Below are 21412 nucleotides of genomic sequence, written 5' to 3' on the forward strand. Positions count from 1 at the left end.
GCTGGGGGGGGTCACCCCCGACCCATTTATCGCCGTTGTCTGAGCTTCCCGTCTGGGCTGGGCCCAACAGGGTGCGTGTGGTCCAGCCTTCCTGGGGCCCCTGCATTGGCTCAGGGGTAACTGATGTATGGGGGACCAGGCCCCTACATCGGGGGCTCTTCGAGGAGCCACCCCTTGGATCTGCCCAGGGGAGCCCATATCCTGTTCCCTGGCCCCGGCACCCCCTGGGATGAGGAGGGGCCGGGCCCGGCTCAGAAACCAACAGGCATCTCGCTGATGCCCTGGGGACAGGCCAAGTGGCGGGCAGCTCCCTGGCACTGAGGGTGGTGATGGGCTCCTGGCCTTGGGCCTCCAGAAGAGCTGCTCCTCCGCCCCCGCCCCCCCCTTGCTCTGATCGTCTCTGAGCTTGACCCTGGGGGAGCCCGCTGATTCCCGGAGGCTTCACCCTGCATCTGGCAGAAGCCACGGGAGGTGGCATCTCCTCTCTGCCATCTGGAAGGGGGGCACGTGGAGGCTTCTCGAATTGTGTGGTTGGTGATATTTGGCGGGTCAACCCAGCTCCCCTTTCCTGAGCGCAGACCTCGGAAGCCCTGAGTATGTGACTTGCTCCTCGTTGGCCAGGGCTCGTTGGACCGGGGCGAACACCTGACTCGCGTGGGCCAATCAGACCCTCTGTCCCAGAACCGGGCCCTGTGACTCACCAGTCGGCCTGGTGGGCAGGTGCTGGAGGGAACACGAGACCCAGGCTGGGGCAGGAGGCGCCGGGGAGGCGGTCTGCAGACAAAGTGCCCGGGTGTTTATCGGATCCCACCCCAGCGCCCCAACAGTCACTCCCCATCCTTCTGGAAAAAGCACCCGGTTCCTGGGGAATTTCCCACCCCACGTCCGGTGTGGGCCCGAGACCCCGGCACAGCCCAGACAGTCTCTCTCAGGACTGCACTTCGAGCACAGACAGGGCCGCAGAGGGGGAGGTGAAGTTCAGAGAGGGTACGTGCCCCCGGGCTCGCGGGGCAGAGAGACTGTGAGGCCCGGAACAGTCTGCCTGTTAGGGGTTGTCCTTCGGCAGGATGGCCACGAACTCCCGGAGTGAAGGGACCTCCTCTCTCTTCCGGGGCATCCGAGAGAACCGAGGGGGGAGGCCTTTACCCCCAGGCCAGATGGGCTCGGCACCTGTTTCTTGTTCCGAATGTGCCCGCTCAGCTGTTCCACGCCTCCTGCCACCAGAGAAAGCGGCTTGGACCCGGGGCACCGCGGTCCCCGCTTACACGTGAGGACACCGAGGCCCAGAAAGGCCACACGCCTGAGCCCGGGTCCCACAGGCGGGACCAGCACGCGGGCTGCTGGTTTCCGTGCTTTCCACAGATGGTTCCATTAAAGCATTGCTTTCCCCCCTTTGTCTATAACAGTGTGGATATTATTAAAATAAAATATTAGTCATCAGTTACAACAGCCGATCTTTACTGAGTAGTACAAAGTATTTTACACACATCACCTGACTTGATTCTTTTGTCAAAACTTTTAAAATTTTTGTTTTGAGAGGGAGAGCGGGCACGCCTGAACGTGCCAGCAGAGGAGGGGCAGAGAGAGAGAGAGAATCCCAAGCAGGCTCTGCACCGCCAGCATGAAGCCGGACGCGGGGCTCGAACCCACGAGGCGCACGATCATGACCCGAGCTGAAGTTGGACGCTTAACAGACTGAGCCACCTAGGCCTCCCCCACGCTTGATTCCGATAATGGCTTTGTGGGGGAGGTGGTATCTTTGTTACGCCCATTTTCCAGGTGTGGAAACTAAGGCTTAAGGAGTTTAAGCAACTCGCCTCAGGCCACATCACCAGCAAGTGGCTTCGGGGGGGCTGTGCTAACCGCTTCCCTCGACGGAGAGGAAGTGATTGGCCCCTTCCCCAGGCCCCTAAAACACGAGGCTGGCCAGAGGGCCCTCTGACACGGGTGGATGGTCCTTCCTCTCTGGGCCCAGAGTCCAGTCATTTACTTAGGACTAATGATGCAGCAACTCCCCGGCAGGCAAGATGGGCGGGTCAGACCAGAGAATTCTCCCGAGGGAACATCGGGAGGCTCGAGGCCCAGGCTGACCCTTCCTCCCGTGACTGTGACCCACAGCACGAGGGTTCACGCCACTCTCTCCAGCCACGCCCGAGCTTGCCTCGACTCCTCCCGACACAGTGCTCCAGCATGAAGCATGTAGGGACAGGGCGGATCCGCTCAGTTGAGCCCAGTGCAAGGTTATGGACCTCCGGTGGGTGGGCTCTCTCTAGCCACGCCCACCCTGTGAACACACCTTCTGAAGGTTGACTGCTTCACCGTCTAACCCTTGTGGAGGCTCAGTGTTGCCCCACTTACCTTGAGGGCATGCTCTCCCCATCATTTCTCCCAGGGGGGTCGGACCCATAAAGCAGTGGGTTCCTCGTGGTTATTTATTCCACAAGACACCAATTTTTCAAATGCTAATGGGAGTGAAGGGGACGGGGGGGGGGGGGGGGACAAAAAGGTGTGCTGGCCAAATAAGTTTAGAAAATACTTCAATAGAATAGATTCCTTCCCTGCAGGACTTCTCAGAGCCTTTATGGTACTAACATACACCTTGACTTCCGGAGGGAGGGGGTTTATAGCATGGCGGTTCCCCACAAGCAGGGGAACCCTCCTCTTCCCGTGGGACACATATTCCGCACAGACTGGCGTTTTAGGAGGCACTGAATTGCATACATTTAACAATTCTTTTTTACTGGAGAAAAATATGTTAAAAACTACTTAATTAAAATACTCAATGACGTACATACGTTTTTTTTTTCCCCTCACATAGTTGGGATCATCCTATAAGTTTTTGAAATCTGTGTGTGTGTGTGTGTGTGTGTGTGTGTGTTTGTGCTGTAAACAGATCTACACCATGTGAATAGCTTTCCAGCCATGCTATAATATGGTGTAGAATTCCACGGTTTGGTAGGTGAATCCCTCCTTTGGGATATGCAGATGACTTCCGTTTTTTTACTGTCGTTATTATAAACGCTGCTGCAGTCACATCTTTGAGGCTTGACATTTGTGCGGATCTCTAATTGGTGGCTGAGGATAATTTCCTAGAAATGGAAGTGCTGAGTCAGAGAAGATGGATATTTATTGTCAAACTGTTCTTTAACAGGACGTACCAACTTGCACCCTGCTTGGCGATGTCCAGATGCCCATTTTCTGGCTCCTTTGCCAACACTGGGTATGATTATTAACTTTTTGTTTGTTTGTTTGTCTTGGCCGATTTGTATGTGCTTCTTTGATGGTTTGTAAGGGACAGCTTTCCTGTGGACTGGCCACTTGCATTTGCTTTCGTGTTGTCTAACCGGGTTCTTTCCCCAACTTTCTAATGAGGGCTCATCTTTTTCTTGGTGGCTTAGAAAGTTTTTTTTTTTTTAATGTTTATTTATTTTTAAGACAGAGACAGAGACACAATGCGAGCAGGGGAGGGGCAGACACACACACACACACACACACACACACACACACACACACACACACAGAATCCGAAGCAGGCTCCGGGCTCTGAGCTGTCAGCACAGAGCCCGACGCGGGGGCTCGAACTCACAAACCGCGAGACCATGACCTGAGCCCAAGTGGGAGGCTTAACCGACCGAGCCACCCAGGTGCCCCAGCAAGTTCTTAATAGGTTGAAGGTATTAACTCTGCGTCCTGTGCTTGTGCAAAGCATTTTTGATCATCATAAACTCACCCCCCCCCCATGAGAAGACCAGATTAGCTTATGAGATAGGAAGTGATCTGCCAAAAGTCACATGGTGCTTGAGGGACAGGACCAGGCTGGGGGGGAGGGTGTTACGTTCCACGCTGGAGGTTCAGTGGGACCCCTCCTCCTCCCGGATCCCCCTTCCACTGGGTCAAATTTCAGCACCCCCACCCCCCGCAGCTGACACTGCCCTGGGCACCCTCCCCATTTGCACCCCCAAACCACCCCAGGCCTGTGGAAAGGAAAGGATTTCCCCGGACACACCTCTTTATCATATAAAGTGCCCGCAACCCCAAGGATCAGGGGGGCTGGAGTTCACCCGGGGGAGCCAAGAAGGCTCCACGGAGGTGATGTTTACGTGGAGACCTGAAGGGACATCAACTAGCACTGCCCATCATGTGCAACTTTTAAGTTTCTAGTAGGCACTTAAAAGTTCAGATACCGAGGGGCTCCCGGGTGGCGCAGTTGGCTGAGCGTCCAACTGTGGCTCAGGTCATGATCTCGTGGTTCGTGAGTTCGAGCCCCGCATCCGGCTTACTGCTGTCAGCGTGGAGTCCGCTCTACTTTGGATCTTCTGTCCCCTGGTCCTCCCCCGCACCTGCTCGCTCTCTCTCTCTCTCTCTCTCTCAGAAATAAATAAAGCATTAAAAAAATTAAGATAATGAAAATTTATATCCAAAGTATTACCAGTTCGATATGCAATTACCTTTTGAAAAATAGGAATGAGATATTTTTCATTCTTTTCATTTTGTACACACCTTCAAATCTCCTTGGGATCTGGCGACCTTTCACGTGCTCAGTGGCATCTGCATGGGAGGGGTCTCTGTGTTGGGCACGGCACGTCTAGGCGGTCGCTACAGCACCGGAGGGGACAACAGCTCTGGCGGAGCAAAGTCGATGAGCGGCGAGTCAGGAGAGAAGGCGGCTCGGAGAGGGCAGTGGCTGGATTAGCCCGGCTGGGGGTGGGGGATGGAATAAAGTGTTCAGCCTTGAGGTCTATTTAGGGAGTGACATCCCATGGCCAAGGTGCATTGGATGGATCTAGAGAGTGGGTCCCTGGGAGGGCAGGGGGTCTAAGATGTTGTACATTTCTGGCTAGAGCCCCAGAGAATAGGAGAAGCCATTTGCCTCAGGGGAGAAGATCCTTTTCTGGGGTTGGGGCGAGAAGTTATGTTTCTGGCCTGATGGATTTGGGGGACACTCAAATGGACACGCCTCGTGGCACACCAGATACGCAGGCTAAGGCTCGGAAGAGACTGGGCCGGAGCCGGGAAGGTCACCGTCGCCCAAGATGCAGTGACATAGGGAATATCTGATCCAGCCTCTGCCTACCCCATGTACGTCATTTTGGTTCCCCGAGGGCTTTCTGGAAGAACTACTGAGCAAGCTTCTGGGGTCACACTCCCAGGCCACTTACAAAACAAGACAAGGGATTCTCTGCTGAAAGGCAGGGGGAGATCTAGAGGCTGGGTTAAGATGCGGATTCTCAAGCCACGCCCCCATCTCGTTCAGTCCCGCCCCTGTCTGGATGGCGTCTGGGCATCTGGGTCATCGATAGACTCTGGCAGGTGACTCGGGAAGGCACCTTCCCTGGGCTACCTGCACATGAGCAAAACGACTTGACCAAATGTTTGTCTTATTCAAAAGCAGTGTGTTTAATTGCAGAAAACAATCTGTCTAAAATACAGAGGAGTTTCTGAATTTAGTAGTGGCGATGGTCGCACAACCCAGCAAATATGCTGAGACCACACAACTGTGCGCTTTAGAATAGTGAATCTTGGGGGCGCCTGGGTGGCGCAGTCGGTTAAGCGTCCGACTTCAGCCAGGTCGCGATCTCGCGGTCCGGGAGTTCGAGCCCTGCATCAGGCTCTGGGCTGACGGCTCAGAGCCTGGAGCCTGTTTCAGATTCTGTGTCTCCCTCTCTCTCTGCCCCTCCCCCATTCATGCTCCGTCTCTCTCTGTCCCAAAAATAAATAAACGTTGAAAAAAAAATTTAGAATAGTGAATCTTATGTTATGTGAATTACATCCAATTTTTTATTTTATATACTTTATTTTTATTTAAAAATTTTTTTTAATGTTTTTATTTACTTTTGAGACAGGGAGAGACAGAGCATGAGCAGAGGAGGGGCAGAGAGAGAGGGAGACACAGAATCCCAAGCAGGCTCCAGGCTCCGAGCTGTCAGCACAGAGCCCGACGCGGGGCTCGAACTCACAGACCGTGAGATCATGACCTGAGCTGAAGTCAGGCGCCTAACCGATGGAGCCACCCAGGCGCCCCGTTTATATACTTTATTTTTAAAGAACGTGAGCAGGGGAGCGGGGCAGAGGGAGGGGGAGAGAGAGAACCCTAAGCAGGCCCCCACGCTCAGCGCGGAGCCCATCGGGGGTACTCGATCAACCCTGGGATCATGACCTATGCCGAGATCAACAGTCGGCCGCTCAACCGACTGAGCCCCCAGGCGCCCCCAATTTTTTAAAATACAAGGAAAAATACAGAAGAGAACAGAAAACAAAGTGATCTGCATTCCCACCTGTGCTGGTAACAACTGATACAACACCCAGGGGGTGTAGCCTTCAGACTGCTTTGATTCGGGGAATGTAGTTAATTCGATTATACTATACGCACGGGTTTATAACCCTCAGGGAGCCGCCCTTGACCCCCTCCCCCACCCAGGGACCCATCCCTGTTTCTGAGGGCTCAGTCCTCATGCTCCCTCCTTAGCGACCTTATCCTGCCACACAGCTCTTAATTCCATCTGTCCCAGGACGACTCCCCAGCTTATCGCCACAGCCTCCGTGACCCTGAACTCCAGGTGCCGGCATCACCTGCTTCCTCGGCATCTCATCCAACGTGCATCCATGCTTCACACGGCCAGAGCCGGACTCCTGCTCTGGGCGCCTCCACACCTGTCCACTCCCCACCTGAGCAACGGACAACCTGTCCTAACAGTGGCTCGGGTTCAAATCCTTGGCATTGACCTTGACTCCCTTCTCCTTGTCCCCTACCCAGTCCATCAGGCGATCCTACCGTCTCTGCTTTCAAAATATAACCCGAGTCTTAACTAGTTGACCCCATGTCCTCACCTGCCTCACCGGACCTGCCACCACCACCCTGGCTGGCCATGCGGCGCCCTCCCGTGGGTCCTGCCTCTGCCCAGGCCTGCCGGGAATCGGTGCTCTGAGCAGCAGCCAAGGAATCCGGTTAAACGTCAACAGATCCGGAGTCGGACTCTCCTCCCACCTCCCCCAGGCTCTCTAAGCCCCACCTCGCCCGTCACCTCCTCCTTGCCTCTTCCTCGCGCTGTCCACCCCCAGGCCCCCAGCACCTTCTCATCACAGAGGTTTGCTGAGTGACCACTGCAGAGTCAGGTGCCTTCCAGGTGTTGGAGCTACAACTACAGATAACACAAGAATGCTGCCCCCGAGGGGCCTGGCGCTACGGGGGAGGGGACACACGCGAAAGAAGTACAACCACCCAGTGACACAGACAGTCTGTGATGGTTGCTGAGGCGTAAAAGGATAAAGCTAGTTTAGGGACAGGAAAGGTCCCAACATGTTGATAGTGTAGCTGGTGTGGCCAGGGACGGCCTTGTGGACTCTCTTCTCTTGCCTCTGTCCGTCCAGGTGGAGCCCTGGCCACTGGCCTCAGCCTCAGCTCCCACCCGGAGCACCCCTCCACAGGGGGGCCACCCCTCTGCACGCAGGCTGGAGAAGATCTGACCCTGTCCCCCCCTCTGCTTAAAGCCCAGAGGCCCAGCTCTTTGAGGAGGGGTCAGGCCTGACCCCACGGGCCCTGCATCAGCTCGTACCCCGCCTGCGCCTGGGGCCCTGTGCTCTGAGAGGAGCGCTCCCTGGGGTTCAGGCCTCCCCTGCTCCAGGTTTTCTGGGCCTGGAACGCGGTCCCAACCACCCACCCCTCCCTCCCCTGGCCTCGGAGGTCACCTTCCCCCGGGCCGCGGCAGGTATCCCCCATCATACATGTGACATCCCGCAGTGGCCCCCCCCCCCGCTCCGCCCCCACCCCGCGAGGGCTGGGACCGCGCCCGTCCCGTTCCACGGCGTGTCCCCAGCGCCCGACAAATCCGCGTCGAATGAATGAGTTTCGCCGCGCAGAGAGACTCGGCCTCATTCGCGTCAGATCTTCCGGGCCCTCCCCCACCCCCCACCCCTGCCGCGCCGCGGGGGTGGGGGGGGGGGGAGGCCGGAGCGCGGGGAGGGGGCGGGGTGACCGCCCCCTCCCGCCGCGGGCCCGGCGAGGCCGGGGTGGGGGGTGGGGGGCGCCCCGGCCGCCGGCCGCCTCCGTGGCCGCGGGGCCGCCGTTCCGCGGGCGCAGGCCCGGCCGGGCGGGTGCGGGGCGGGAGGTGGCGCCGGGCGCTGAGTGGCGGCTCCGGGTCCACCCCTGGCGCGCCGGTGCGAGCGGGAGGCGGGAGGCGGGGAGCGCAGGGGCGGCGGCGAGAGGGAGCGCAGCAGCGAGCATGTGCCGCGGAGCCCAGTAACCAGGGACGACCGCGGCCACCCCGCGGCCCGCGTCGGCGCCCAGCCCAGCGCAGCTCCGCGCCGCGGCGCCCGGAGAGGGCGGCGGCCGGACGGCCCGGGCCTGCGAGCGGCCCGCCCCGCGCCCCCGGCCCCGCGCCGCACCCAGGGGGGGGTGGGGGCCGAGGCGCCGCCAGCCGCGCCGCGCCGCGCGCCGGAGCCCCCGCGCCCGGGCCCACGCGGGCCCGGCGCAGACAAAGGCGCGGCCCCGGCCCCGGCCCTCCGCGCGCCCCGCCCGCCGCCCGCCCCGGCCCGCGCCGGCCGAGCCGCTCCCGCCGGGCGCCCCGACGGGGTCCGGCCGGGGGGCGGGGGGCCGCGGCCGCCGAGGATGGGGAAATCCAACAGCAAGTTGAAGCCCGAAGTTGTGGAGGAGCTGACCAGGAAGACCTACTGTGAGTGCGCGCGCTCGGACCCCCGCCCCGCGCTCCGCCTCCGCCCGCTGGCGCCCCTCCCCCCGCGCGCGGCCCCCTCCCCCCGACCTCTCCCCGGACCCCCTCGGCCCTCCCCCGGGCGCGCCCGCCGCACCCCTCCCCCCTCCCGGCCACTCCCCGCCCGGCCTCGGCGCGCGCCCCTCCGCAGCCCCCGGCCGCGCCCCCCGGCCCCACACCTGGCCCTATTGTTCTAGGGCACCCCTCCCCCCCTTCGCCCCCCCCCCCCCGCGCCCGGGACCGGTGCCGCCTGGCCGCGCGCGCGGGGCCACCCCCGGGCCGGGAGGGCCGGCTCCAGCCCACCCGCCGCCCCCCCTGTCTGCAGAGCTGTCCCGAAGAGCCGGGGTGTGCCCGGGCGAGGGGCGGTGGTCGGGGAGGGGGCTCCCGGTTGCGCGGTGGCTCGGACTGGCACGGGCGCAGCGGGGTGGGTGATTCATGCATCACGATGCCGCTGCCGTTGCCGCCGCCGCCGCCGCCGCCGCTGCTGCGAGGTTGGCCTGTCGCCCCCTCCCTGGCCCGGATCGTGTGTGTTGGGGTGGGAGGGGGGGGCGAGGCTTGTCAGAGAGCTCCAGGCGGCGGCGCGGGGTCCTGGGTGCCCTGTGGGCTGCAGGCTTTACGGGGTGAATTCTCCCCTGGCCCTGATCCCACCTCCCTCCCCCCCCCCCACCTTTTTATCCCTCGTCTGCCACACCGGAAAATGGGTTTATACAGCGGGGGGAGTGGCGGGGCGGGGGGAGGGTGGGTGATCTGGGCGATCTCCACAGGTAAGCATTCGGGGCATCCCTGGGACCCCCCTGTCTGCCGATTTCGGACTTCTCTAGAGCTGTCTCCGTGTCTCTCCACTTGGCCCAACTTCACAAGTGTCCTGTACCCTCGGATCTTCGGTGTCTCCATGACAGACCTGTCCCTTCTCTGCAGCCTTTCCCCCCCGGGGGGGGGGGGCGGGACACCCCAGCTTGCCAGGGGTTAATGGCGCTGGGTCCTGACCGCTTGGTCTTTCATTTTGGGGACGGGGAGAAGAACCCATACATGGTCTGGAAGGGCTTCTGCCTGGGTGTCTGACTCAGAAGGGGGCCCTGGCCCTGGCTATGGGTTGCAATTCGGAGCGGGCACCTGGGCAGCAGCGAGGGTCTAGCCCCTCTGCACTCTTCCGGGAGGCAGCAGATTGACTGCCAGCCTCCTGCGTTGACGGAGGCCGGGGAGGCAGCTTCTGTGGTGCATTGCACAACCTCTGCCCCCCTCCCCCCTCCATTGGTCTTCTGGGCACGTTTGCAGGTCTGGCCGAGCCCACGGTTCAGCTCCATGCCCCTCGCCCCCGTGAGCTGGGAACAAAGGGGGCTCTCCTGAGTGGGTGCTAGTCCGTTGAGAGGCACTGGTCCTTCCCCGGTGGAATTCTCCAGCGAAGAGCTCACATCCCAGTAGCTTCTCCTTGAAGCGTAGAGGCTCTGGGGACCGAGACTCAGTCCCTTACTTCTCTTACCCTCTTTCCTGGGGTGTGTGTGTCTGGGGGGGGGGTGCTTTCCAGTTTGGCTACTGTTCTGTGACATTCGCTGGGCCTTCCCTCAGGCCCTGTGCAGGTGTGGGCCGCAGCTGTCCACAGGCAGGCGGCAGGTGGGGCTTCCCAGGTTCCTGTGCCCGGGGAGGCAGAGGGCACCACAGGCTGTGCCAGGAGTGGTGGGCTTGGGTTGCACCGGGGCGTTCCCGTCATGGTGGAGCCTGAGAGCCGCCTGCGAGCTGAATGAAGCCAGGTTGCCCGCTTTGGAGCATGTGACATGCCAGCCTCTTTGCGTCACCAGCTCATAGGATCGTCAACCGCCCTACACACGGTGGGCACTGTTACCAACCTCATTTACCGATAAGGAAACTAAGGCTCCCAGGGGTGAAGTCACGTGCCCGGGATCCGCCCGCGACCGCGGGTGGCGGCAGGACTTTCAAAGTCCAGTCTGTCTCCAAAGTTCTGCCCCTTAAAAGACCTCACAGCTCAGGCCGAGAAGTCCGGAGGGGGTCTGCTTCTGTGTGTCCCTGCCCGGTGGCCGCCATCCGGCAGTGATGGTGGATTGTGGGTGGGAAGGGGCGTGGGGCGGTCATTTTGTCCACCCCCCCCCCTCCCTGGGGGTTGACATCCGTCAACTTTGGGAGAAGTTGAGTCAACAAGGCTCTGTTAGGAAGGGGTCTGGTGCTGCTGGGCTGGCCTGGGCTATTTTTAAAGGCCTTTGGAGACGTGGAACAGTTTTGATCGGAGAGAGCGAGCGGAGTCCTTTCCTCGGTAGAGCCCTTATTAGGCGTGGGCTGGGGGAGGTGGCGGTGGGTTCATTTGCCTCCTGTCCGTCTCGCTCGCCGATGCTTGGGTGTGCTGGCACTTAGTAGGTCCACAGATATTTGCTGATGAAAAGCCTCCCAGCAGGAAGAGCAGAGAAGGCCTCCAGCTTGTTCTAAGGCCCTAGATGGACTTCCTTCTGATGGGGACTGGAGTCATCTGCTCTTTGTTCCGGGGGGGGGGGGAGGAGGGAGGGTTCTATGTGTGAGGTCAAGAGAGGAGCACTTCGCAAGGGCCGTCAAATGTCAGAGTCTCCTGGAGAGCCCGTTAAATACCAAGTGCCCGGTAGCTTCGCTCTGAGTTCTCGTGCTTAAGGTCTGGGCTGGGTCCAGGGCCTTGCATCCTGACGGGTGTTTGTCATGAGGATCTGGGTTCCCAGGAACCCCCAGTTGGAGCCCGGTACTGGTTCTGGGGGTCCTGGCATGCGTAAGCATCGCCCGGTGTCCTAGGCCACCTCGGGATACCGCAGCTGGCCGCAGCGCCCGGAGGGGAGCCCAGATGTTCGCACCTGAGTCATTGCTGGCTGTCGCCCTTGGTGGTCATTCTCCTGCTCCCTGGGAAGGACTGTCCTGGTGGTCCGTGTGTGTGTGTGTGTGTGTGTGTGTGTGTGTGTGTGTGTGAGGAAGTCCGAGAAAGTCTACGAACACATCTGGATTCAGCCTAGCTAAAACCCTCCGTCTTTCAGGCTGAACACTGCAGAGGTTTTTTCCGCCTCTGCAGATAAGATTTTGTAAATCATCCTGCTCCATGACCCAGTCCTCACCCTTCCTGGCACGGCGCGTATCCAGAAGCAGCAGGAGGGGCTTCGACACTGGTGGGGGCCCCCCTGCCCAGAGCAGCAGTCAGCCGGCAGCCCGGTTTCTTTGAGGTCTGGCCCACTTTCTTCGGCTCGTCGGTGGGGGCTGTGGCACAGGCCGGCCCCTCTCCGAACCGCACCTCGCTTGCCTCGTCTGCCAAATGGGTATGTCATGGCTCCTGGCTCCCCAGGGGATGGAAGTCGGCAACAGGACAATTCCCTTAGAGCCTAACTCGCGGCCTGTGGCATAAAGGGTCCTCCTGAATGCACGACAGCAGCTGTCAAGGAGGCCCGGGAGCCGCCATTACTGAGGTTTTGACTACACAATTCAACTTCGTCTTGAATTGGGCTTAAAGGTATCTTGCGGGCAAAGTTCGTCTCTCCCCAGAGGCATCCTCCCTCGGCCCTGGACTTGGTGTCTAACACACAGGAGGCATGGAGAGGAAGGGGGGGGGTCTTTGGTTCTCCCGAATTTCAGCAGCTTCCTGTTCTACCTGCAGTGGTCTCCCCCGCTTGTTAATTCTCGGTCTGCCCGGACCTGCCGTCCCCTGAGCGCTCGCTCCGTGCCGGGCGCAGACGCTGAAATGTGGGGAACCACAGAGATGTGGTTCTTGCCTTCGGATGGAAACCAGCCAGATGGCCCCAAACGCCAGGCTTACGGGGCTCGAGGCGTTTGTTGTGGTCTGAGATGCATTGGTTTAAAGGCTTCTGGGCCCCAGCCAGGCAGCCCCAAGAGGCAGACCCCTCCACCCTGCCTCCCTTATCCTCCCCAGGGGAGGCCCTCCCCTGGGACCCTCTGCCCAGGGCCCAGAGGAGGTCACCTGCTCCTTGTCGCTCTCGGTCAGCCCAGGCTCTGCCTTGACCTTGCTTGCCAACCTTGAGTCTCTGCAGCCTTTTCCCTGATGCCCAGAATGGTGCCCGACACGCGGCAGCTTGTGGAGGGGAGGGGCCTCCAAATGGGAGGTCCGGGGAGCCGGCGGCTAAAGCCTCTGCCACCTGGGGCGGAGAAGGGGACCCTCGTTCACGGTCAGGAGCCTGGGGTGATGCTGGGTGTCACCATGACCCTTTGGCTTTGGGAAGCGTCCCTTCGCGTAAGATGAGGAATATTCTCTGGTGATCACGCCCCCCACTCAGTGCCGCTCAGCCAGAGGGGGCAAGACATCGCCGTGGGCGGGGGGCGGTATCTGGTACCCAGTTTGGGACACATAAGGGGGTTGGGGCGTGAAGGGCCCCACGGCCAGGCTAGGAATAAGCCACCCAGGAGAGGGAGGGCCCAGAGGGAGGAAGGCGGCTTCTGTGATCCCTACGCGTCCTGGGTACAAGGGGGGAAGACCGAGGAGCCTGGCTCCCTCTCTGTCCCGAGGGTGAGACACAGCGGCAGCCACAATTGAGATCGGAGTCTTTATGCCAAGGTGGGCATCTGGGCAAGAAACGCCAAGTCCGCTGTTAGGAAAGAACTCAGCATCCTGGAGAATGGAGCTGGGGCCTCAGTCGGGCTCTGTGACCTTGGGCAAGGCTCGTCTGTGATACCTGCTCACGTGACTCCATGGGTCCAAATGGGAGGGTGCTTTGAGGTCCAGAGCGTGGGCCAGAAAGCGAAAGGGGGTTGTTCAACGGCAGGGTCTCGGGGCGGGGGTGGGGGGTGGGGGTAGAAGGCCTCTGGGACCAGACGTGCGGGTGTTCTAGCTCCTGTCTCCTGCAAGCTTTCTCCCAGAGTTTTCCTTTCCTCCCGGGGAAGATGGGCGTCACAGAGGCCCCAGAGTTGGATCCACGGCCATGTGAAGGGTTTAGCCCGGTACCTGCTTCTGAGGGGACCCTTGAAACTTCTGGTGGCACTTGGTCCTGGGATACGTGTCCTCTGTCTTCTAGAACAGGACACGCCGAGTGGGGGGTCTGCAGCCTGCCCCCTTGTTGTGCAGAGAGAAGCAGAAGAAGCCAGGGAAGGACGGGACTTGCCAGAGCCCAGGCCGCCTCCTCACACCTGTTCTGGCACTTTCTTTTTTTTTTTCTTTAAGTTTCTTAACGTTTATTCATTTGTGCGAGAGAGAGAAACGGAGTGCAGCCGGGGGAGGGGCAGAGAGAGAGGGAGACACAGAATCCGAAGCAGGCTCCAGGCTCCGAGCCGTCAGCACAGAGCCCGACGCGGGGCTCGAACTCATGAACCGTGAGATCGTGACCTGGGCTGAAGTCAGAGGCTTAACCGAGTGAGCCACCCAGGCGCCCCCCTGAAAACATTATTTTTTAGTGGTGTTCCATGTGAATGCAACATTTCATTTGATCCCCGGCCATTGGACAGTTAGGTTGCTTCCTTCCTTCCTCCCTCCCTCCCTTCCTTCCTTCCTTCCTCCCTCCCTCCCTCCCTTCTTCCCTTCCTTCCCTCCTTTTGCCAATATCAACAGTGCTGTGATGAACACTCTTGTACTAAATCTTTGTAAGAACAGCTTTGCAATAAATTTTGCACCAACTCTTCCTGAAGTTAATGCCCCAGAATGAAGCTGTGGCATTAAAGCCTGGGGACATCTCACAAGGCTTCTGATGGAAAAATTGTTAAATCACTCTCCGGAGAGTATGTTCCCATTTACATTTGCAGGAAACATGGACGAGAGGGTGCCGGTTCGCTCGCATTCTTGCCAGCACTGAGTCTTGCTGCTTTTCGGATGATTGCTGATTTTGTGGGGGAAGAAAAGAGTGGCTCGCTGTTTCAGTGTTCATTCCCTTGATTAGGGGAGGGGCAGAGAGAAAGAGGGGGACAGAGGATCCGAAGCAGGCTCCGTGCTGACCGCGCAGAGCCCGACGCGGGGCTCGAACTCACAAACCGTAAGATCGTGACCCGAGCCCAAGTCGGGCGCTTAAGCCACGGAGCCCCCGAGGCGCCCTTGATTACCGTTCGATAGAATTCTAGAATCTCTGAGCGAGAGGGCACTTTGGGGTCATGTAGTCCAGTGCTCTTTTTTTTTTACAAATGGAAAACCCTAGTCTCAGAGAGGCGAGGTGTCTTTCCCAAGGTCGTGTGGCAAATACCAGGCAGAAACCCAGGACGGCTGGCTCTCGTTGGGGGCGCCTCCCACTGTACCATGATGGGGTGGCTGTTGGGGTTGAGATGGTGAGGTCTTGCTTTTTTCTGAGATGGTTCGTCTTGTCCCAAATATCTCTTACTCTCGGGTAAGGAGAAAACCGGCATCCATTAAAAAGAGCATCCTTTTTACTGGCATCGTGAGATGAAATGCTTCGCACGTCCTGGGTGTGGTCTATTTACCAGGGCACAGAACCTCATAAATTAATGTGCCAAGTTTCCAGGTAGCTTGAAATCGGGGTCAGATTCCCGGCTGAGGGCAGGACAGCAGCGTGTTCAGGGCTTGTGGGCCAGCTTGCTGTCTTGTGGCCGTGGCCGTCCAGCCCCTGACCCCTCTGAGTTCTGGGTGTGCGTCTGGTGTGTGACACGGGGATGGACCGCAGGCTTCTTCCCAGCAGGAGGACACAGGGAGCGGCATGTAGTAAGTGCTCAGTAAATACTGTCACAGGAAAGAGGCCGCATAGCTGTTGGTGTCAGGGGACCGCGGTCCTCGGCCCCTCCCCTGGGCGGTCACAAGCCCTCTGCTAAATTGGGAGGGAGTGGCCAATAGGAGGGCCTCTGGATTTGGCCTCGCTGGCTGGTGGCAGGATCATTCTGAGTCGGGGAGGGAAGGCCTGCTCGGAGACGCTGGCCTTTCGATCCCTTGCATGGACGTGGCCTTGGAGGGCCGGAGAGACACCTGCCTGGGCTCCAGTCCCAGAACCCTCGCAGCCTGGACAGTGACTGTGGAGTCACCAGCGCCCCCTAGGACTCAGTTTCCCCTTCTGTGCAATGTTCACATTGCCGGCTGGCGAGACTGCTGTGGGGCGGCTACACGGGGACCCCCGGGGACGGAGCGCGCCCCGTGTCTGCCTCTGGTGTCTCCCTGGGAGAACGCGCTGTCGCGGCCACAGGCACAATTCTTAGTTTCTCGTGCCTTGGTTTTCCCATCTGCGGGTTGGGTCCGCTGTGGGTGAGGTTAGGAATAGCGGAGGCGTGAATTTGGTGGCTCATCAGCGAGGGGGGAGGACCCGTAATCAACAACGCACGAGGATCAGCGGCCGTCTCTGCAGTAGGTTCGTGTGAGTGGGGGGGGGGTGCTCAGGGCTCCCATGTGCCCATCACCAGTTCCTCCCAGGAGTCTCTGGGGCGGGAGGGAGGGGGTCCTCGCTTACAGATGAGAAACCGAGGCTCACAGGGGATCGGGGTTGGCCCCAGGCCACCCGTCTGCCGTGAGGCAGGTGGCCCTTGATCCCGGGCCGAGTGCGGGCCCTCGTGGGCGGGGGTGCCGCGAAGCTGCCGTGGCCGCGTGTGCGGGCGATCGTGAGCAAGCGTGGGCGCCTGGCGTGGGTGTGTGGCGGGGCGGGGGCTGGGATCACATGCGCCAGCCCCGGTCCCCGTGGGCGTGCTCTGGGTGTGAGTGACGGGGGTCGCGGCGCGTGTCAGGAGTGGGCGGGCCGGCTCGTCTGGGCACGCGCGTGTGCATGCCGGTGTGCGTGAGGGCAGCTCCGTGCAGGTCGTAGATGTGGATGTGCGCCGGCGGTGGGCGGGGGGGGGGGGGGGCAGCCTGGGAGCCTGAGTCACAAGCTGATTGCGCAGTTGCCGGCCCTGGGACCCGGCGACCTGGCTGTCCCTTCTCGGCCTCCTTCTGCCCTCACCACCGTGGTCTGTGGGGGCCCATCTGTCCTGGGGCAGTGGGGGGGGGGGGACGTGAGAAGAATAACAAAGGTGACATCCCCCGTTTACCAAGGGAGCATGCGGTGCCCTGAATCCCGAGTACAGATTTATCCCCGCTGTGGTGTCACCGCGACCCGAGGAGGAGGGACTGTTGTGCCCACTTTACAGGTGAAGAAAGAGAGGCCCGGGCAGATTCAGAGACATGCCCAGGGCCTCCCCGCCGGCCAGTGGCCAAACTGGGGCTCAGGCTCGGCTCTTTGTCTGACAAAACAATGCCCCCCACCACGTGCCTGCCTCCCACGGTCTCTGTGAGCCTTATGACCTTGGAGCTGCTGAGGAGGGTGGCGAACACCCCAGCACTGGAGGCATTCAAGCAGCTGTTGGACATCAGATGCTGGCCGGGCATCCCAGATTCCCGGGCCGGATGTGAGCTTGGACAGCGGGTGGGATCCTTCTGGTTCCGTAGCCTGTTTCGCGTCCTGCGAGGGATTTGGGGCAGCCTCAGCCTTGGCTGCCTCTGGGAGTCGGGCCTCTCTCTCAGCCTCTGCCCATCCCAGCGGAGGCTCTGGTGCTCACTAGGTGCCCAGCGCTGTGCTCGCCTGACGGAGTCCTCCCGGCCCGTGAGCTCAGGAGCAGTGTGTCCCCTGGTGCGGTGTTGGCCCCATCCCTGCTCCCGGGGAGCCTGCAGGCTGGGGCCGGGAAGCAAGAGGCCGCCCAAGGATACGGCCGGCTGTGGAGACCAGTGGTACCCCTGGAGCGCCCCCAGCTGTCCTGACCTGCCAGTGCCTGGTGTGGGCTGGGTACCTCGAGAAAGGTCTGTTGGACAAAGGAGGAGACCACAGGTGCAGTGTGAGGCTCGGGGACATGGCAACAGAGGGGACCTCAGAGGCCAGAGGTCTGGTAAGCTCCTTGAAGGTTGGGACAACGTGCGGTGGATTTGTTTTTGTGCAGTGCCCAGCCTGGAGCCACGCACAGGGCAGGCCTGTGAACACCTCCGCGTAAGGCTTTGGGCTTCCCTTCCGTGTGTTGCTTTGTTTCGGTCGTCCCCCGGCCAGGGTGGGACCTGACTGTGCTCCCGACCCACAATCAGACGAGGCCCGGGGAACCTCCAAGGGAGTCGGGGTCTGGGGTCCTGGTTCCAGCCAGACTTGCTGTGGCTTTTGGCTACCCCCTCAGGGTCTCCATTTCTCCACTGTCCTGCTGTCTGTGATGGGATGTCACCTTTTCTTTTTTTTTTCTTTTAATCTTTTAAAATGTTTATTCCATTTTTGAGAGACAGAGTGCATCCGGGGGAGGGGCAGAGAGAGAGAGGGAGACACAGAATCCGAAGCAGGCTCCAGGCTCCGAGCCGTCAGCACAGAGCCCGACGCGGGGCTCGAACCCACGGACCGCGAGATCGTGACCTGAGCTGAAGTCGGATGCTTGACCCACTGAGCCACCCGGATGCCCCTGGATGTCACCTTTTCTTAGCCCAAGGGTATCCTGACGGGGCCACCTAGGGGGCGGTACTCCCCAGGTTGGGGGTGCCCAGAAAGGGGTGCAGGGCAGCTAGTGGCTGTGGCACTGCTGGTCTCATGCGGTGGCACCGGGAAGCTGGCGGGGCGTCCAGGCCACCAGGCCACCGTGCTCTGGATTCCCTGGCAGGGGGGAAGGAGGAGGGCGGGAGGAATGTGGCTTTGAGGAATGTTTAACCCAAAGCAGAAATAGCACTCTGCTTTTTTTATTTCAGGCTTGGGTTTTCAGCTAGGAAGTGGGCTTAGAGTGCGCCTCTCTCTCTCTCTCTCTCTCTCTTTCTCTCTCTCCAGCCTCCCCCGGCTTCCCTACTGCTCTGGCCTTTTGGGGACAGAAGGTGGCCTCTTTTCTTTTTTTTTTTTTTAAACGATGAAGCTTCTGCGGGAACCAGAAAGGGCCCTGGCTCTGGCGGCCCCCAGAGCCGCGTTCACTTCCCATCCCTCCTTCTCCACCTCCCAGCCCCGACTCCTGACTCCGCTTTTTCTTCTGCGGAGCAGGGGTGGGAGGGGTGGGGGTAGGGGGGTGGTGGGGGAGGACGACGGGAGCTGGGATGGCTTGTGCGCAGTGGGGCGTCAGGCGCTCCCGGGCAGAGTCCTGCCGGGCCTGCGGGCGAACCCCGGCTCCTCTCGTGAGCTCTGGGACCCTCGGCCAAGCTCGTTCCCTCGAGCCTCCTTACTTCACCTGTGAAATGGGCAGATGATGACAGTCCCACTTCCCAGGATTGTGGCCCGAACGAGTATGAAAATACTGGCAAAGGGGCCTGGCTGGTCCCAAGTCCCTATACCCCTTCCTCTGAGCCCCGGCGGCCTCAGGGGATGGGAGATGCCTCTTGTAGGCTCGCTGCCAGGCTGAATGAGGGTCCGTGCCCCAGGCGAGGGGTCGCTCCGAGGTGCTTTTCACCCTCCCCTCCCCTCTGGTTCACCCTCTGCGCGTGCCAGCACCCAGCGGCCCCTTTACGGCAGGTGCCCAGAGACTGGCCAGTGGCCTCCCCAGATTGGGTGGCGGGGGCACCTTCAGCTCGGCCCCTTCTCACTCAGCAATGAGCACCTTGAGCACGGACTCGTATGGTCGTGGGGGTCACCACTGTCCGCCGCCGCCCCCCCCCCCCGGCTCCCGGAAAGAAAGGAGCCCGGTGCGTAACTGTTAGAAGAAATGAACAAATAGGAAAACGCACAAGCTAACAAGTGAACGGAGCTGCTTGTCCCCCCATCGGGTCTTCACCCTCTGTTCCTGTGTGGCCCCCTCCGACCTCCTGGGCTGGGGCTGGGGGTGCTGACCCTGTCTGGGGGGTGGGGGCCCTGAGAAGGCAGGCCTGGCGAGGACCTGGGCCCCCCTCTCCTTCTGGGGCCGGGAGACGAGGAAGGGGTCCAGCTGGCCCACTGGGCCGCTCCTTTCAGCAACCCCCCCCCCCACTCCTGTCTCTTTGTTAGGAACCGAGAGATTCCTGTTCAAAGGCAGGAGATGGGGCTATTTTTGGCACTGTGGGGGAAAAAGCGAATGCTTCCCTTCTGTTCAAAAATACATGGTGTGTGTGCTGGGCAGACGAGGCTCGACAGAGCTCAAAGCCCGTGCTGCCTGGGCCTCTGCCCCCGCGGCCCCCAGGGTCCTGCCTCCCTCCCGTCCGTGGCTCAGTAGCCCCCACGGCCCCATGGGGAGGCAGTTATTTCCAGACATGAGGACGCCCTTGCTGGGCCGGAGCGCAACACGATCTTAATTAAAACTAACAGCAGCCGTCAAAATACAGAAGAGGGGCCTACGAGCCGCCCTTACCTGGCTTTGTGTTTCCTTGGCCCTGGCTCTGTGGGAGCCGGGGGCGGTCGTGAGAAGTGTTCTGGGCGCATCTCAGGAGAAGGAGACCCAGCCAGCTGGGAGGGAGCGGCTGGGGGGCCTGGGTGCCCGTGCGGGGCGAGTTTGGCCAAGGGTATCCCCGGGCCACCTTGCCACCCTTCGCTTCAGAGGCAGAACACCTCTGCGGATCTGCTGTCTCATGCCAGGTCCTGGGGGCGCCAGGACGCAGGGCAGTTGGATGGATGGATGGATTTCTGGTCTTCCGGCATTCGGAGCCGGCCGGAGAAACACGAGGCTAGGATAAGCGTCAAGACAGGACATTCTGCAATGCTATGGGAGGCTACCAGGTCTGGGGTGGCGTGGGGAGGGGCATCTGGGAGGGCTTCCTGGAAGAGGTGATGTTTCAGTTGAACCCTGGGGATAGGGTTGCCAGCCATCCTAAACAGTTGCTCGTTGTTCACCTGAAATCTAATTTTAACCAGGCATGCTATATTTTTATATGCTAAATTTGGTGGCCCTACCTGAGGGAGAAGTGGAGAAGGCACAAAGAGGTCTTGGGGGGATTGGTTTATGGGGGGGGTGTCGAGAGTGTTTCGGGCAGAAGGAGCGGCGTGTTCCAGGTCTGGAGGCATCTGGGTATGGCAGCTCTGAGGGGCTAGGGAAGGTGTAGGGGCCAGAGTGGGGGGGAGGTAGGTGGGAGGGCAGAGGCCTGCCTGGTTAGCCCTGTGGAGGGGGGCCGACCCCACCTGGGGGGAGCGCTGCTGGGGGCCGGTCTGGGGAACGAGGTGAGCCACGCGAGGCCCCAGGCACGCCTGGGGAGGTGGGCGCCCGTCTGGCCTCCGGTGGGTTCTGGCCAGGCCGACAGATGTGTGGCTATGCTTCTCTGTGCCCCATGACTGCTTGGAGTCCCAGTGCTGGGGTCCTCCTCCTGCCTGGGACCAGGAGAAGGACCGGGGTGGGTCACTTCTGTGAGGAGGGCCCGTCAGGGTCAACCTCTGCCCTCGGTTCTTTTATTTTATTGTTTTTTTTTTTTTTAATATCTTATTTATTTTTGAGACAGAGACAGAGCATGAGCAGGGGAGGGGCAGAGAGAGAGGGAGACACAGAATCCGAAGCAGGCTCCAGGCTCTGAGCCGTCAGCACAGAGCCCGACGCGGGGCTCGAACTCACAGACCGCCAGATCACGACCGGAGCCGAAGCCGGACGCTCAACGGACTGAGCCCCTAGTTTTTTTCTTTTTATTGTTATTTTTTGAGCGCAAACTGGGAAGGGGCAGAGGGTGAGTGTCTGAAGCAGGCTCCCCGCTGGGGCTCGATCCCATGAGCGTGAGATCATGACCTGAGCCGAAATCGAGAGTCAGACCCTCAACCTTAACCGCCTAACTGAGCCACCCAGGCACCCCAGCCCTTGGTTCTTAAAGGGCCAGAGCCAGAGCGCGCAGCGCTGCTGACCCCAGGGTGCCTGGTTCCCATTCCCGGTACAGCCCCTGCTTAGTCTCAGTATCCCTGCCAGTGCTGCCTTCAGCGACCTGGTATGTGAGGGGGGGTTGGGGGGGGCTGTCACCT

The 21412-nt window shown here is 60.4% G+C and overlaps 1 protein-coding gene across 1 annotated transcript in view; it reads left to right on the forward strand.

The window, feature by feature from the left end:
• Positions 1-8605: 8605 nt before the first annotated feature.
• NCS1 (neuronal calcium sensor 1) overlaps positions 8606-21412 on the forward strand; it is a 41398-nt gene continuing 28591 nt past the window's right edge. Inside the window, exon 1 of the mRNA XM_047100261.1 lies at positions 8606-8669. Coding sequence (XP_046956217.1) covers positions 8606-8669 — 64 coding nt within the window. The remainder of the gene's footprint in view (positions 8670-21412) is intronic.

This window comes from Lynx rufus, unplaced genomic scaffold (genome assembly GCF_022079265.1).
Source record: "Lynx rufus isolate CCGP_SWC_20201006 ecotype Redwood Valley unplaced genomic scaffold, mLynRuf1.p SCAF_10, whole genome shotgun sequence".
Lineage (NCBI taxonomy): Eukaryota > Metazoa > Chordata > Mammalia > Carnivora > Felidae > Lynx > Lynx rufus.